The sequence below is a fragment of the Macrotis lagotis genome, chromosome 1 (genome assembly GCF_037893015.1).
Source record: "Macrotis lagotis isolate mMagLag1 chromosome 1, bilby.v1.9.chrom.fasta, whole genome shotgun sequence".
NCBI classification, from domain to species: domain Eukaryota; kingdom Metazoa; phylum Chordata; class Mammalia; order Peramelemorphia; family Peramelidae; genus Macrotis; species Macrotis lagotis.
This window is the reverse complement of record NC_133658.1, coordinates 424,276,888-424,295,363: the sequence shown is the minus strand read 5'-3', so window position 1 is coordinate 424,295,363 and position 18,476 is coordinate 424,276,888. Positions and strand designations below refer to the sequence as shown.

At 37.3% G+C, this 18,476-nt stretch overlaps 1 protein-coding gene across 1 annotated transcript in view; it reads right to left on the bottom strand.

Annotated features, from left to right (window-relative positions):
• The window catches only part of HHIPL1 (HHIP like 1), a 111,428-nt gene that overhangs the window by 52,826 nt on the left and 40,126 nt on the right, over positions 1-18,476 (bottom strand). The window contains exons 4-6 of the mRNA XM_074213062.1: positions 17,815-18,143; positions 13,650-13,776; positions 4,027-4,172 (exon numbers count right to left, since the gene is read on the bottom strand). Of these exons, the coding sequence (XP_074069163.1) occupies positions 4,027-4,172; positions 13,650-13,776; positions 17,815-18,143 (602 nt within the window). The remainder of the gene's footprint in view (positions 1-4,026; positions 4,173-13,649; positions 13,777-17,814; positions 18,144-18,476) is intronic.

Genomic DNA, 18,476 nt, shown 5'->3' with positions numbered 1-18,476 from the left:
TACTTAATGAATAAATAGATGAATTACTGAATGGCTGAATAAATAACTAGATAGGCAAATAAATAAATGAATGAAAAGATGAATAAATAGCTGAATGAGCAGAAAATTTAGATGAATTAATAAATCAAGATAATTGAATAAGTGAATGAATAGGAGGAACCAAACAAACAAAAAAAGGAAGTCCTCTTATCACCTATTTCCTTCCTTCTGCACCTTGTAGACTTCAGATATATAACTTCTTGGTGTGCTCTCCTCCTGCCTTACTTCAAAACAAAACACAACATAACACCAACAACACAAAATATTTCTATCTCTATGGATTTGTGACTTTCACAATTATTCTAGCATGGGTATTCTTCTGGGATAGTAGAAGAGATTGTCACTAAAGCAAGAAGCTAAGGAATTCAAAATAATAAGTTATTTTCAGGTCTTCTTAACTTACCGCAAGGGGAAAAAAATACTTCTGCTGAAAGACTCCAAATTGACCTCTAATCCAAGCCAACCCTAACCCTGGCCACAGGCCAAATCCTACCACACCATCCTCCACATCCAAGGCAGGCCTACAACCTAATCATTCCATCTTTCTCCCCTTTTTTAACTTAAGGTATCAAAAATAACCAGCCTTTCCCACAATTATAAATAATGAGATTTCTAAGATGAGAAGAGTAATTCTAAGCATTGAACACATCCCTCATAGCTGCTTCCTGATAATAGTACAGGAGACTCATGACCAGTTCTGTTCTCCCCCAACTCAGCCTCTCAGGATATAAAACAGGACAAACAGCTCCTACAGGCAGCCTTTGGAGTCCTGCCTGGACCATTTGGAAAAGGTCTAGAAATGCCTGTGGGTGGAATTATGAACAAGTACTAAGCCTAATTAGCACAAAGCACAGCCAGCTATTTAAAGGGATGATTGTCTTAATCAGCTGGAAAAGACATTCATTTGTACAGGCAAAATTTATAGACCTAATTAGCATAGCCATGAACTCTTTGGTCCAGGTCCTTTGGAGAAAATGACTCAGTTCTCAGTTCTTCTTAATCTTTGGATTAGTGAAGTCAGCCCATGAATTGGGCTCAAGGGCTCACACGGAAAACACCCAACTGTCAGTGCCTTGGTAATGTTAATTTCTGATGGCTTCCCTGGGTCTTAGCTATTTTCCAGGATCCCATCCGTGCTTGCTTGGCCCAAGCAGGATGTAACCACAGAGGCCAACATTCTGAGTCTAATCCTGTCTAATAAGCTCTGTGCTCTCTCTACATGAACATAAATTGCCTCACTAAACTGGAGCAGACCATAAAAGGCAGCAAGAAGAGAGTTTGTGGATGAATTGGGGTAATCCATCCCTGCTACCTAGGATAAAAATTCAGAGAAAACTATCTGTTGAGATTAGATCAATAATGTCATCTTGGCAATAATGATAATAGTTATAACACACTTTAATGAATTGCAAAGTACATTCCTCAAGACAACTCGATTAGGGTAGCTCATGAAAGTGTTACTCTCCCACAATATAGGATAGTTCTTCAGATCAGGAAATGACCTCAGTGGGTATCAAGCCTTAACCTTCCTGGAAAGTCATCATCCCCTCCTTTAATATTACCAACAGTTGATTCACCTGGCCACCACTTAAAGATATCCATCTTTAAATAGATCTGGTTGTTGAATATTTTTAGTTTCTCAAGTTAAAATGAGCTTTCTTCTTTTCTCTTTTTGCCCTAAGTATTGCCTGCCCTTTGTGGCCAAGAAAAGCAAATTACATCTCTCTCTTCTAATGATGTCCCTTTGGATTCTTGAAGGCAGCTCTCATGTCCCTTACCCCAGCCCCTACCAATTTTCTCTTTAATAAGCCAAACATCCCCAGGTCCTTTATCTCTTTTTAAGACATAGTCTCTAGGCCTTGTATTTCCCAGTCATCCCCCTCTTGATGGGCTTCAATTTGTCAATATGCTTTCTAAAATGTGATACCCAGAATAATATTACAGTTTGTTATATGTGGTATTGTAGATGTGGTCTGACCACACTAGCTCACTGATAGCACACTAGTACTATCACCTCCATTACTTTAAACGCATTTTACAGATTAATAAACAAACTCAGACCTAAAGAGCGAATCCATTCTAAGTCCAATGCTTGTCATTTTTCCTTTACTGCAGAGGTATCAAACACAAAACCAAAGGACATCTTGAGGCCTGAGCCAGACTAAAAATATAATAGAGAAATTTAATAAAAATAAATAAAAATATATTAGATCATAGATAATGTTAATATCATTTTCTAAGTCAGTCATGCCTCTGGCAGGGAACTTCATGTTTAGTGGCTCTTCTATTTGAAGTTGACACCACTGCTCTACAGTAAGGAGGGTAAATAATAATATACCCTAAATGACCTCTTTCTCTAGCTTAACAAACCTTGCAGATAATCTCTTGTCTACAGGCCTGGAGTAATAATTCCAAGAGAGACCATTATTCTACCAGTTCTCAGTTACACACTGGAGAGATGGCTATCTGAAAGTGAGGCATCATCCAAAACTCTTCATGTAGGCAACAGTTCCCCTATTCCTCTCCAGCAAGGATACATTCCCTCCTCTTCTCTTAAGGAGTTATAGTTTTTCCTGAGGAAGATGTCTATCAGGCAAAGTGCCTTTAAACAAGTCTCATGTAACTTATACAATCAAATATCTAACCACACTGGAAAGGACTTTAGAATCAGATGAAGCACTCTGCTCTAGAGCCACAGGTATGGCAGAGGGCTCAAAAAAACTTCATTTGCTATTTGAGAAAACTACAATACCAGTTAGTGGCTGAAGGAGACCAGAACCTACATCTCCTAACTCCTATCAGATAATAGAAAACATCAGAGTTGGACAGCAATGGCTTTAGGGATGATAGTTCAATCTCCCATTTTAAAGAAAAAGGAAACAGATTTGAATATGTGATATGAATTGTCCAATGCTACAAAGGCAGTAATTTTCTCCTACCTAAGCTAGAAGTAACATCTGGGCTTTATTGGATAAAAGCAGAAATACTTATTAAAACATAGTAAATCTGCTTAGAAATAATTGTTTACCTGATTGTTGGTTTTTGTTGTTTTGAAAAATGTCTGTGATTTCTTTTTAAACATCAATGATTTTTTAAAGAAGTTATATACATAACTTTAAATAAAATACATTAAATACATTAAAATACATTAAAACTACTCCTAGAATAATTTGGAATTATGCTCAAAAGGCAATAAAACTATGCATACCCTTTCATTAGCAATACCACTTCTAGGTCGTATCTCAAAGAGATCATGAAAAATGGTAAAAAACAAAACAAAACACATGTACAAAACTATTCATAGCAGCTCTTTTTGTGATGGAAAAGAATTAGAAACTGAGGGGAATGCCCACCAATTGAGGAAAGGCTGAACAAATTGTGGTATATGAATGTGGTATATTGTTATATAAAAAAATCATGAAGGATGGAACTTCAGAAAAGCCTGAAAAGACTTTCTGAACTGAAGCTGAATGAAATGAGCAGAAGTAGATTAACATTATACACACTAACAACAACATTGGATGATGATCAACCATGATGGACTAGTTCATTTCAGCAGTACAATAATCAAAGACAATTCTGAAAGACTTGTGATGGAAAATACCATCCATATCCAGAGAGGAAACTGTGAAGTTTAGATGCAGACCAAAGTTTACTATCTTCAATTTTTTAAAGTTTCTTATGTATTATATTATTTTTTCTTTCTAATATTTTTCTTCCATTTGGTTTTGATTCTTTTTTTTTACAACATGATTAATATGGATGTATGTTTAGCACATGTAGAGCCTTTATTAGATTGCTTTCTTACGGGGGAGGAGGAAGGGAAGGGAGGGAGGGAGGAAGAAAAATGTAAAACTCACCAAGAAAATGACTGGTGGAAACTACCACTGCATGTTATTGGAAAAACAAAAAAATTTTTAAAAAAACTACTCCTAGGTATCAAATAGAAGGTCAACCTCTGTAGCTGAAACTACATTGAAACTTTACCTGCCTCATCTTCAGCAAAGGAAATGATGTACTGATAATAGTTGTTGATCATGCCTGGAAACATGCATGTCTGCCCACGCCCCATGCAGATCTCACTGTACTGCCATTGTCTGGTAGCCTGGTTCTCCCTGAGTGACATCAAGCGCCTAAAGAGGAAAAGCAAATGGCATTAATACTGTCACTGATGGCACAGTCCAAAGCAGTAAAAGGTACTGACTAGTCATGGAACCTGAATCTACATGAGGTGGATTCTGTGGGTCTCAGTTTCATAACTGTCTGCTTTAGTGAAAAATTATTTTTTCCTAATATCATCTCTAATCCCTGTCCGTTAAGGAAAAATGGGATACAATTTAATTCAACAATGTCTATTAAGTACCTAGAATGTTTTCCCACCCCAAGACATTTTCTACTTGGTTGCTAGGGTGATGTTTTTCTTTCTTTTTTCTTTTTTTTTGAGGCAGTCGAGAGTGTCTTGCCCAGGGTCACACAGCTAGTGTCTGAGACCAAATTTGAAAACAGATCCTCCTGATTCCAGACCTGGTGCCTTATCCAGGGCTCCACTTAGCTGCCCCCAAGGTAATGTTTCAAAAGTTCAGGTGTGACCATGTCATTTCCCTGATCTCTAATGGCTCCCCATTACACAAAAGGTCAAATATCTCTGTTGGACATCTGCAGTCCTTCACAACCTGGTCCCTTTCAAAGTTTCCAGTCTTCTAATGTTTTGTTTCTCTTCACACACTGTATGATTTAATAACTCTGGTTCACTTTAAGTTCCTCAAATAACATACTTAACTTCTATCTCCATATCTTCTCATTGACTGTCCTCCATACCTGCAATGACTTCCCTCCTCACTTTTACCTCCTGGGTTTCTTGACTTCCTTCAAGACTAAATGCAGGGGCAGTTAGGTATCTAGATAGCCAGTTCTGGAGTCAGGAGGACCTGAGTTCAAATTTGGCCTCAGACACTTAATAATTACCTAGCTGTATGACCTTGGGCAAGTCACTTAGCCCCAATGCCTTGCAAAAAAATAAAAATCAAAACAAATAAAAGAGAAAAAACTAAATGCAGATCTCACCTGTTAAGGAGGTTTTCCCTGGTTCTCCCAACTGTTAGTGCTTTCTCCTCTCAGATTATTTGTATGTACATGTTGTCTCCCTTCATTTAAAATGTAAGTTACTTGTGGGCAGGCATTATTTTTGTTTTTCTTTACATCCACATGGTCTAGCACAGTGTCTGGGACAAAATAAGTTTTTAATAAATGGTTGTTCACTTACTACCTCAGGATAAGGCACTGTACTAGACCCTGAGAATACGAAAGTCAAAACAAAATAAAGACCTTATGTTTGTAGCTAGGTGATAGCAATAGATAAGGAGCCTGAAATGGAATCAGGAAGACCTGGATTCAAATCTGACCTCAGACACTTATTATCTGTATGGTCCTGGACAAGGCATTTCACCTCTGTTTATCTCAGTTTCCTCAATTGTTTGGGAAAATAATACCTGCCTCCCAGAGTTATTGTGAGGATGTGTGACATTATATTTATAGAGCCTCCCAAAAAGTATATAAATATTAGCTGCTTTTATTATTATTTATAATATACAGTATTATATAACCTGGAAGGATGCAACACAGAGATAAGAAACTAAGTAATGATACAAGTCCTAACAGCTTTAGAGATTAAGAAAGGTCAAAAGTAACATGAGTTCAATTTTGAAGAAAGTTTGAGCGTCTGGTAGGGATGTGATCCAGACAAGGGGGACAGGTTGTGCAAAAGCAGAGAGACAGGAAGGAAATTTGAGTAAAGAACACTTAGCAGGCTATTTTTCCTGAAACATTAGGTCCATGTAAGATGACCATAGGAAGCAGATTAAACCAAGATTTTTAGATATTAATAAATTCCTTCCCTATCTCCCATTTAGGACTGTAATCCCTTGAACAAATACAATTCTTATTATCTTCATTTTACACACTGAGAAACTGAGGCTCAGAGAGAGAAAGTGGCTACATTCAATGTTTATGAAAGAGATAATAGTACTGATGTCTAACTCCCACGTCCAGGGCTCTTTCCCTATCTCAGAATCACAATTTCTCAGATGTGGAAAATGTTCAGTCATAATCTGATTCAAACCATGCCTGAAAAGGAATATTGTACTATAGTACTGAACATGAAATATCTTTAAATGAAGCACTAGAAAAATGTAAAAAATGTTATCATTCACCCAAGTAAAAAAGCCTTCTTCTCCCACCTCTCCCTCTTCTTTTTAAACTAATTTTATTTTATTCTGAGCTTAAGAAATAAAACAAACTATAATATAGTAGAAAAGAAAAAAGGTGATTGTATATGAAGCTGAAAATCTATTGTATACAATTCACAATTCCTTTTAAATATAAAATGAAGTTATTATGCAACTTTTTTCCCCCTTTTTTCTGCTCCCTTCTCCATCTCCCCTTCCCTAAGATATGGCTACTATTAGACATAAACATATATGTGTGTGTGTGTGTGTGTGTGTGTGTGTGTGTATGAAGGTAAAACTATTCTATAGATACTTCTGTTTATCAACTCTTTCTCTGGATGCAGATAGCATCTTCCTTCATATATCCTTTGTAATTAATTTGACTATTTATAAAACTCTCATTCCTATCCATGTAGTCTCCTCTACCCTCTCATTCCATTGTGCTCACTGGAATCTCTACTCTTAACAAGTTATCCTTCATTCTGGACCTTTCACCTTATATTCATTCCATCTTCTGATGTTCCTGACCCTGCTCCAAAAGACACCATCTCTATAACTGGTTGCCCTCTCTACTGTGAGATTCTTCTTCTTTCTTGTCCTAATATCAAGAAGAGTCATTCTACTTTTTATTGCCCATTGACCCCTCTAGAACCTCCCTCTGTGATCTCTCCTCTTTTGAGGTCTGCTCTGTCTATATCAATCATCTTGTTTAAATTCCTGTGACTCTAATTCACTGCTCTTCAAATCATTCAAACTCTTTTTTAAGGAGTTCAGTATTGGGTATATGTTTTTGCTCTCCACCTCACCCCTTGCTCTTTTCCTAAGATAGATAAATAGGTAGGTAGAGAGATAGGGAGATAGATAGATAATGTCCTCTTTAATACCCTGGCATACTAATCTATCAACTTTCACAACTTGCTTGACTTATTTCTTCACTCTAGCTTAGTAATCTATAGGGATCTTATCATAACCCATATCTATGCTACTGCTATGATTTTCAATTCTGAAATTCTGACCTCCTGGACTTCCAATTTTCTATCACTCTCCAAAAACATTTTTTATTGCTTTTGCCTCACTTTCCTCTCTTCCTAGTCAACTTTTAAACAGTTAAACTATGTACCTTGACATCTCCCTTTGTTCTTTACCCCATATTATTGTTCACATCCTGTCAAGCCTAAACCATGGGTTATATTCACTATCTTCCTATTCCTATACTGTTAAATGCATTTGGAAGAAGTCATGCAGCAAAGATTGTTGAGTCCTCCACAAAATCAGGACCTATATGAACTGATGCAGAGTGAGGTGAACAGAACCAGGAGAACAATTTATATGGTAGAAACAAAACTTTAAAACATAATTGATACAATGATCAACTACAATTCCAAAAGTCTCAAGATAACATGTGTTACCCACTGTTTTGAGATAGTGCTCTGACATAAGGGAGTTCCTTCTGGGAGAACAAAAGGTTGTCCTATTCAACCTTGCTTTCTATAACTGAGTTCTTGGTGTCATACTCTCCCAGATTAAATGAGGCTGTAAATACACTAAGCTCTTGTCAAGAATCCAGTTTACATCTAAGGAAGGACTGTGGACCAGCCAAAGACCTCAGAAAACTGCCCTTTAATGAGTTCAGGTGCTAAAAACATTTAAACAATGAGAGTCAGTTCATTGAAAAACTATTACAAGCAAAAAGGAAGAAGGGATAGAGGAGTGAGGAAAAGGAAACCTGATATATAACTCTGCCATACATATTAACATAGAATATAATTCATGTAAGGGCAGCATTGCATTGGGCAGCATAGAGACATGGGTCTGTTCAGCAAAAAGGGTACTTAAAAGTGCCCTTCTAGAGGTGATAAGAAAACTCTGCCTCAGTGCAGCCATGCCAAGCACCTGGATCCCTGGGGGCACCTGGGTCTGTAGCAGAGGGGGTGGTTTCCAGACCTCTTAGCCCAGGGATCACCAGGGACAGCTTGAAGGGGTGGTGAGAGAACTCTGCTTCACCAACCTCAGAGCAGCCCTACAGTGAGAACCTGCAGCAGAAATCAGTGAAGTCACCCAGCACTTCCAGAACTCCCAGCCCACAGACGGTAAGGGAGTCAGGGGAGACTGCAGAGGTCTCTCTGCTCTCCCTGGGGCAGGACTCTGCTATTTGCCCACACTCAGATCCAGGTCGCAGTCTGGGCCCCCATACTACCATAGAGGGACCCTCCTCAGCTCCAGGGCAGAGAGGAAGGTCTGTAGTCATCCATATATCAGAGCACAGGCAAGAGAATAGCCAGAGCCTCTCATAAGACCTTGGGAGAATTAAGGTCCCTGTGCAGTATCCAAACCCCCCCCCCCAAACCTTGGAAGTGCAGTAAATCAGTCATAGGAAATGAGTAAGCAACAGAAAAAGAAGAATCTAACCATAGAAAATTACTTTGGTCCCATGGAGGATCAAAATACACTCAGAAGATGACAAAGTTGAAGCTTCTGTATATAAAACCTCCAAGAGAAATAGAAAATGGGTTCAGGCTATAGATGAGCTCAAAAAAGACTTTGAAAAACAATTAAGGGAAATAGAGGAAAAATTGGGAGGAAAAATGAGAGTGATGCAAATAAATCATGAAAAGCAAGTCATCAGCTTGGTGAAAGAAATACCAAAAAAAAAAATACTGAAGAAAATAAAATGTTAAAAATCGGTTTATACCAAATGGAAAAAGCAATACAAAAGGCAAATGAGGAGAAGAATGCCTTAAAAAGCAGAATTGGCCAGCTAGAAAAGGAGACAAAAAAAGCTCTTGGAAGAAAATAAATCCTCCAAATGTAGAATGGAACTAAAGGAAGCAGACAAAATAAAACAAAAGAATGAAAAAGTAGAAAAAAATGGGAAATATGTCATTGAAAAAACAACTGAGCTGGAAAAGAGATCTAGAAGAGATAATTTAAAAATTACTGGGCTCCCTGAAAGTCACAACTAGGAAGAGCCTAGACTTCATTTTTCAAGAAATAATACAGCAAAATTGCCCTGAGATCCTAGAAGCACAGGGTAAAATAGAAATTGAGGGAATTTACCAATCACCTCCTGAAAGAGATCCCAAAAGAAAAACTCCCAGGAATATTATAGCCAAATTCCAAAACTCTCAAGTCAAAGAGAAAATACTAAAAGTTGCCGGAAACAAACAATTCAACTACCATGGCTCTATAGTCAGGATTACACAGGATTTGGCAGTGTCTACATTAAGGGCTCATAGGGTTTGGAATATGATATTCCAGAAGGCAAAAGATCTTGGTTTACACCCAAGACTCAACCTGGTAAAACTGAACATCCTCTTTCAGCGAAAAGATGGACTTTCAATGAAACAGGGGACTTTCAGACTTTGCTATGGAAACAACCAGTGCTGAACAGAAAGTTTGATCTCCAAGTACAGGATTCAGATGAACCATAGAGGGGGTGAACAAGAAGGACTATTTATGAGGAACTTAATGATGTCGAACTGTTTGCATTCCTGTATGGGAAGAAGATACTGGCAACTCATATGAACATTTCTCATAAGAGCAGTTAGAAGAAGCATATGTAGACAAAGTACAAGAAGGAGCTAAATATAATGGTATAATATAGTAATAAAATGGAGTCAATAAAGGAAAGTACTGAGAAGGAAGGGAAAGGAGAGGAATAAGGGGCTAAAATATTTTACATAAGAGTCAAGATAAACTTTTTGCAATGGAGTGGAACAGGGAAAGGCAAAGGGGAATAAGAGAACCTTCATTCTCATCAGAAATGACTCAGAGAGGAAATATCATATACAAATAATAGAGTATAGGAATCTATCTTACCCTAGAGAAAAATGAGAGGAAAGGGATGGGATAAGGGGGAACAGGGGGAGGGAAGGGAGGAGTAGGTGATAGAAGAGAGGGAAGATTGTGGGAGAGCTTACTTAAATACAACCCACTTCTGAATGGTGAAGGGAAAGAGAAAAAAATAAATGAGAGTGGAGAGGAATAGAATGTAGGGAAATACAGCTAGTAATAGTAACTGGGAAAAATAGTGAAGCAACTTCTCTGGTAGACTTATGATAAAGAAGGCAACTCATCTCAGAGACAGAACTGTTGGAATCTGAACACAGATTGAAGTACACTTTTCTTTCTCTCTCATTATTCTTGAGGTTTCTCTATCTTTTGGGGGGAGGGGTTTATGTTTATTCTCACAAGATTATTGTAATAATATAAAATAAATAAATAAACCCCCAAAAAAAGAGTGGAGAACCTTTACCCATTTAAAAAAATGCCCTTCTGTGTATGGGGTTCTTAATACTCTGATTCTGGGCAACACCCCCTGTAGCTGACTGAATTGCATAACAAGAGTCAGGACAAAATATTATTTTGTGGTGTTTGTTACCAGGAAGAAGGAAAAAACAAGCTGGCAATAGAAAAAATATTATTAGAAGATAAGCTAGTGATAGAATATTATTTGGGGGCCATAGTTATATTAACTGCTAAAAAATTATTATTGTCATTATTTTTCCATGAGTATGTTCCATAAACTTTCAGCCTCCCTTAAGGGGAAACTGTCAGACTGGCTTCAAAGCCATCAGACCTAATCTTATAACAATGGTTTCCAGGCATAGATTCTATAAGCTATAGCCTACCTTAAGGGAAAACATTTATGGCGGTCTCAAGGTCATCAGTCCTAATCTTATAGATAGAAAGATAATTAACTCAGAGTGCAGATCAACATATATGTTTTGTGTGGGGGTTTTGGGGGACATGGCTAATGTGGTGATTTGTTCTGCTTGACAATATATGTTTGTAACAGATTTTATTTTTCTTGGGGGTGGTGGGGGAAAGGAGGAAAGAGAATGTGGACATAAAAATAAATAAAATAAAATTTAAATCAATTTTTTTAAGGAACCTGTTCTTTTCAAGGTTATCATCATCCATAATTGGCTAGAACTTATGACTTCTTCTCAGGACTCATATTCTTGTCTTCTTTATATCTTTTTTTTTAATTTATGAAATGGCACAAGCATTTCTTTAACATAGTAGAATTTTAAAAAGATGATTAGACATGAAACTGCAAATCTATTGTGAACATCTTGCTATTTCTTTTAAATATATAAAAAAATTATTATGCAATCTGGTGACACTCTTGACCAATCCCTGCTCCTCAAATATTCTCTATCCCATTATTTATAGTATTCATCTGCTCTCAATGCACATAGCTAATAAAGGCCTTATATCTCAACTGGATGCTGGCAATAACTTCATTCTTCCAATCTTCCCTCTCTAATCCACTCTCCATGCAGCTGTCAAATGAATCTTCTCTAAGGCACAGGTTTTTATCATGACACTCCCCAAAGAAGAATCTGTGAACAGATTTTGCCTCTGGGTCAAAATACAAACTTCTCAGTCTGATAGTTAAGATCCAGTATAAAATAGTGCTATCCTTTCCAGATTTGTTTCTCCTCATATAGAAATGGAATCAAGCAATTATTAAGTGCCTACCATAAAGTAAGAACTATGCCAAACACTTTACAAATACTTCATTTATCTATTGACAACTCTTTAAGATAAGTACTATTATGGTCTTCATTTTATAGAAGAAGAAATTGAAGTAAACAGAAGTTAAGGATTCCCCCAGGTTTAGCATATGAAGCCAAATTTGAACTCAGGTCTTCCTAATTCCAAGGTCAAAGCTCTTACCCATTGTGCCACCTAGCTGCCTCCCTCTTCTACCCAATATGCTAACCAAACTCAGTCATGACCTAATCCTCCAAATAACATTCCATGTACCACCTCCATATATTTACCTAAACCAAGGGTGGTGAATGTCTGACCTGCAGGCCTAATTGGCAATGCCAAGGCAACTAACAGGACTTGAAATCAATAAATCTAGGAGCTTTTTAGGGGTGAATTAATTAAAATGCTTGACCAAATATTGCAGGAGTTTTTTTTAAGTTTCTTTTGGTAGGAAAAAAGTTCCCCAAACCTTATCTAAACCATTCCTGATTAGGAGTTTTCCTAATCTCTATCAGAAGTCTTCTATTTCTTCAAAGTACAGCTAAGTACCATATCTTCTGTGAAACTTTCCTGAGCTTTCTCCCTGACTCCCAATCCCCAGTATTAATATTCTCCTTCAAATTATCTTGTATATATCTGCCTACATAATATTGTACCCCTTCCCTCCAAGTAGAATGGAAGCTCCTTTAAGACAGGAAATTTTTCAAATTTGTCTTGATATTCTGGTTTCTATCTCTGTGTCTAATATACAGCAAGCACTTAATAACTTTTTGTTGAATTGTTGAATCATCCCAATAAGCTGCCTTGCATTTTCTCCTCCCCACTCTGAATCACAACTTGTATTAGGTTTGGTTTGAAGCATCCAGGTTCCTTTCTGCTACTATGTATCCCAGCGTGATCTTAAGATCCTTCCACGTTTTGGAAGCTACTTGTATAGACCACAGTTTGAAATACATATGTCTACCTAGAGTTTATAAATATTTTTTGTAATATAGTTTCTATGGAAATAAGTATCTCCTAGGATTAGTTCAAATAGATTTCTATTTTTTTTAAATCTAAATTCATTTATTTACTTTTCCAACCGTATGCAAAGATAGTTTTCAAGATTCACCTTTTTGGGGGAGGCTAGGTGGTGTAGTGGATAAAGCACCAGCCCTGGAGTCAGGAGTACCTGGGTTCAAATCCGGTCTCAAACACTTAATAATTACCTAGCTGTGTGGCCTTGGGCAAGCCACTTAACCCCATTTGCCTTGCAAAAAAAAAACACCTAAAAAAGATTCACCTTTTTGCAAAATTTTGAGTTCCATATTTCTCTCTCTCTCTCTCTCTCTCTCTCTCTCTCTCTCTCTCTCTCTCTCTCTCTCTCTCCCCTTTCCCTCCCCCCTTCCTTGACAAGTGAGAACAAATACATTTTTTCAAAACTGAGCTATAAATGACAGATTCAGGGAAAGAAACAAAAAACTTTAAAATCTCAAACTGGGGCTACATCTTAATAACTATCAAAATCTCAGAATAAAGGAAATATAGATTCTTTTCCTTTTCAATCAGTCTCACTAAGTCAAGAAAAAGTGAAGTTACAAGTTTTCAAACACTACCCTGGAGATCCTCAAGTAGGCAAAGTTGGCTAACATTGTCTTAATGGTGGAATTTCTGGAATTAGTTGACTAGAGAAAAATATCTATGGATGTTAGGTCCTGTGAGAGGCACCAAAAAACTCACCACATAAAGCAACCATGATAATATATCCAATATTTAAGAGAGCTTTGGTGAGACAGAAGCTGAATATTAGACTTAGACTAGAACCAGTATGAAGCAAAACAAGAAAAAGACAATATATTCAAGCAACAATGTTAAATCATTGAGCTGGCTAGCATTTTTACTTACCCACTCATAAAATCCCCAAATATGTACAGCCCATTCAAATTGGGGGACTCGCAACCCCGGTAGATGTAGCCTCCTGTGACTGACTTTCCCATCTTGTGTGGATATGCATAGATTGGAAGAACATCATCTGTAGGGGAAGACAAATGGTTTCTGTTTCCCTCATGTATTTGGCTACCAGTCTGGCTTACACCCAGTCAATTTCTGGTCTAGAAGGTAGACCAGACACAATAAATGACTTGAAATATTGGAAGGGCTATTACATGAAAAAAGAATTACTTTTCCTAACCCCAAAAGGCAATCAGCCAGGAGTTATAAAAAAAAGAAAAATTTGGCTCAATATAAAGAAATTTCTTAAATGGAGTTAGCTAAAAGTGAAATGGGTTCCATCATTTCAAGTGAATAGATGACCATTTGTCTTGGATGATGTAGTGGAGACTCCTGTTTTGATGTGGTTTGTCTTAAGGGATTCCTGAAGTCCCTTCTAAGTGTAAAATTCTCTTTATAATTAGGCACCTTCTTGTATATCCTATATTTTATCTCTAATAGGATTTTCCCAAACATCAAAATAAAGTGAATTAAAAATAAAGATATCTTCATTAGAATATGATTTACATATTATTTGCATGTAGTCATATAATCTATTCTCAAACTTCTTTCAACATTTGAGGTTCACACATACTAATTTTTCTCCCCTTTCTTCTCTGCCAATCAGTCTTGCCAACCCAGGTTTCCTCTCCTGAGCCAGGAAAAGAGAGATACAAATTGGAAAACCACCCAGAGCTACCAGTAGAGCAGGGGTTTCTTAACCTTTTTATATGTCATGGACCCCTTTTGCCTTTTTATATGTCATGGACCCCTTTTGGCAATTTGGTGAAGATTAACCCTTCACAAATAAAGTTTTTTTAAAAAATAAATTAAATAAAAAGCAGAGAATCACAAAGAAAGACAATAATATTGAATTACAGTGATCAAAATATTTTTTATAAGTACACTGAGGGGCAGCTAGGTGGCACCATGAATAGAATACCAACCCTGGAGTCAGGAGGACCTGAGTTCAAATTCAACCTCAGACACTTAATAATTGCCTAGCTGTGTAACCTTGGGCAAGTCACTTAACCCCATTGCTTTACATAATTTTTTTTAAAAAATATACTGAACCCAGGTTAAGAAGTGGCTTAGAAAATTTTCAATTAGGTATTATCCTTACAAGGAGCACATTTGTGGGTGTGTAGGAGAGGGAGAAATTGGCATCTAGAATCAGGAAGGCAGCAACTACTAGCTATAACTCTAATAAGGACAAAAGTCTCCCAAAGACAAAAGTCTGAGGCCACTAGCAGGAGAAAAAGGAAGGAAGGGAAGAAGGAGAGGGAGGGAGGGAGGGAAGGAGGAAGGAAGGGAGGAAGAAAAAGATAAAAGTAGAACTTTTGGGCTTATGTTGCTAAACTAGCCTTTACACCATAAACTATTACATGAGCCTTTTGGGGGACAGAATGTTCTTGCATTAAAAAGTCTAAGTTTTGGCATTTCTGTGTGTCTGTGTCTATGTCCTCCTGTGATGTGTATGCCCTTCCCTGGGAGTGTCTTACACAAATCAATGCATAAGGCTTTGGATTCAGAGGACATGCATGGTCAATAATATTCTGTAGCACAAAGTTAAAGACCTGAACATTTGCCAATCCTTTCTTAGTTTTTTCACTATCCTCACAGTCTACGGAAAAATTGGAGGATCTTTGTTTTCAGGGGTCAAGGGGTTCAGATCTCAAAGATAACACAAGAAAAACCTGAGTTAGCAAAACTGAAGACCCTCTGAGACTCATTCTGTCATACTGAATTCCATCTCACAGCCCATGCAGATAGTTTCTCAGTCCAAAATAGCAAAATCCAAAATGAACTATGTATCTTGGTGTAAAAATGGGTTTGGACTTTCTGGAGAGAAATGTGGAACTACACCCAAAGGGCAATAAAAATGTGCATACTTTTTGATTCAGCAATACTACTACTGGGTCTATACCCTGAAGAGATGATGAAAAAGGGTAAAAACATCACTTGTACAAATATATTCATAGCAGCCCTGTTTGTGGTGGCAAAGAATTGGTAATCAAGTAAATGTCCTTCAATTGGGGAATGGCTTAACAAATTATAGTACATATATGTCATGGAACACTATTGTTCTATTAGAAACCAGGAGGGACAGGATTTCAGGGAAGCCCGGAGGGATTTGCATGAACTGATGCTGAGTGAGATAAGCAGAACCAGAAAAACACTAACAGCAACATGGGGGTGATGATCAACCTTGATGGATACACTTATTTCATCAGTGCAACAATCAGGGACAATTTGGGGCTGTCTGCAATGGAGAATACCATCTGTATCCAGATAAAGAGCACATGAAGTTTGAACAAAGTTCAAGGACTATTCCCTTTAATTTAGAAAAAAACTGATATTTTATTGTCTGATCTTATCTCTTATACTTTGTTTCTTCCTTAGCAATATGATTTCTTTCTCATCACACTCAATTTGGATCAATGTACAACATGGAAACAATGTAAAGATGGGCAAATTGCTTTCTGTGGGGGTGGGGTGGGGATGGGGGAGGAAAGTAAGATTGGGGAAAAATTTTAAAACTCAAAATAAATAAAATCTTTAATTAATTTTTTAAAAATGGGGTTGGAACAAGTTCTGTCTAGATGCTCTGGCAACTCTGCTTACTATTCTGCTTGAGTTCAGTCCCTCTGCCCAACTGCTCAGTAGCATCTTTGTGATTCAGAAAGTTAAGCATCCTTCTCTGAAAGAAGCATCCATCAGCTCTCCTCAGAAGTGGTAACTGTTTTAGGGGAAATTTTAGAAAGAAAAATTTAGAAAACTTAGAAAAAAATTCCAACCGCAAGTCCTTTGAAGAACTTTTCTACACAGAAATGTCTGAGGAGGGGAAAAAAAAAAGGAAAAAAGCACTCACATGATTGAACTCTGGGAAACAAAATGAAAACAACAGTTGGGAATTAATAATATTTGCCTCTTATAACCGCTGTCTGTTGTGCTCTCTGTTATGTCATTCTTCAAGTAGTGGCTGGCACACCATAACCTGTCACCCTTGAATAAGGAAAGTAATGATTGGTAGAAGGGATTTGTTCTCTGTCAAACTATCATTGTTAGGAAAGTTCCTAGTACCCAGTGGGGTCAGTATTTACAGGAAGAGCATGTTTTGTTTTGTTTTGTTCTGGGTATCACATTTTTTAAAGGAGAATGAGAAACTGGAAAAGTTCTATAGAAAGGCAACCAGGATGGTGAGATTAGAAACCAAGGCATATAAAGATCCTTTGAAGTAAATGAAAATGATTAATGTACAGAAGAAAAGATTTTGGGGGCATGATAGCTCTCTTTAATTGCAGTGACTATATAGTATTCTTAAAACTAAAAGAAAATATCTAGGTATGACATCAATTAGTACACAGGGTTTCTTTACACACAAGAGGTATCAAGCATATATTCTACTAGCAACACTCCAAAGCACCTCTCCACCCAACCAGATTAAAATATAATTGAGAAATATTTAATGAAATAAATAAAAATACAATGGAACATAGATGATGTTAATATATGATTTTCTAAGTCAATGTGCAGTCAGAAAGAATCCTGCACATTTTAATGACCTTCCTATTTGAGTTTGAGACCACTGTTTTAAGCTATCTGTATCAAATTGAGTCTGAAAATTGACCAAAGGTTCATTAATGGAACCTACCTAGTTGGGGCAAGATAAGCATAACAAAAGAATTATTCCATGGAAACTCAGCTGAAGATCTGGGAATATTTAACCCACAGATATAGTGTTTGAAGAGCTAACCTCAAAGTCAAAATGATTTGGATTCAAGTCCTACCTCTGACAAATAATGACTTTGTGACCCTGGGTAAGACACAACCTTCCAGTGTTCTCTAAGCTGCTAAAACTTACAGAAATGATGCTGGTTCAAATTGATAGAAGGATTTTCTTATCAGTAAAATCACAGATCTAGTTCATATCTCTACAACATAGATCAGTGCTTCAGGTAGAAGATTAAATTAGACAATATTTGAATATACTTCTCCTTTGAAATTCTCTATAGGTCTATGAACTATCCCTATAAAGGTAAGAAGAGGACAAGGGATGGAGTTGGCTTGAACAAATTACCTAACGAAGAATTGGCACAGAGTTTTTTGTCATAGCACTCAAAGCCTTCCCTGGCTCTCCATCCATAGTTCTTCCCCTTCTCTATGATGTCAACCTCTTCAAATTTGTTCTGACCAACATCTCCACAGAAGAGCCTTCCCTGCCCTTCCTTGGTGATGGGGTCACCTCGGTCAAAGGAGCAGCGCCACATGTTCCGTACACCATAGGCATAGACTTCAGGACGGGCAGATGGATCACCAACAAAAGGATTATCAGGAGGAATTCTATACAAAGGTTCTCGGTCATTGTGATTCACGTCAATCCGCAAAACTTTGCCAAGTAAAGCTGACCTAGACATAATTAGAGGAGAGAAAAACAGAACTCAACAAAACAAAGAACTTTTTGGAGGGAGGGAGGAGAAACAGACCTGTAATTTTTATGAATTTGGGGTACTCCCAGTGAGGAAAATCCTTCTACCACTGCAGACTAACACTTGCTCTGTAATGTACCATCAAAGAGATTACTTGGTACATTGAGAGGTTAAGTGATATGCCCAAAGTCAAACAGTCAATATAGGTCACAGGCAGGACTTGAGACCTAACTCCATGGTCCAGTTTCAAACTCTTTTACATACTGCATCTCTTATACATACATGTCTTTAGGGTTTCCAAAGCTGTCTCCTG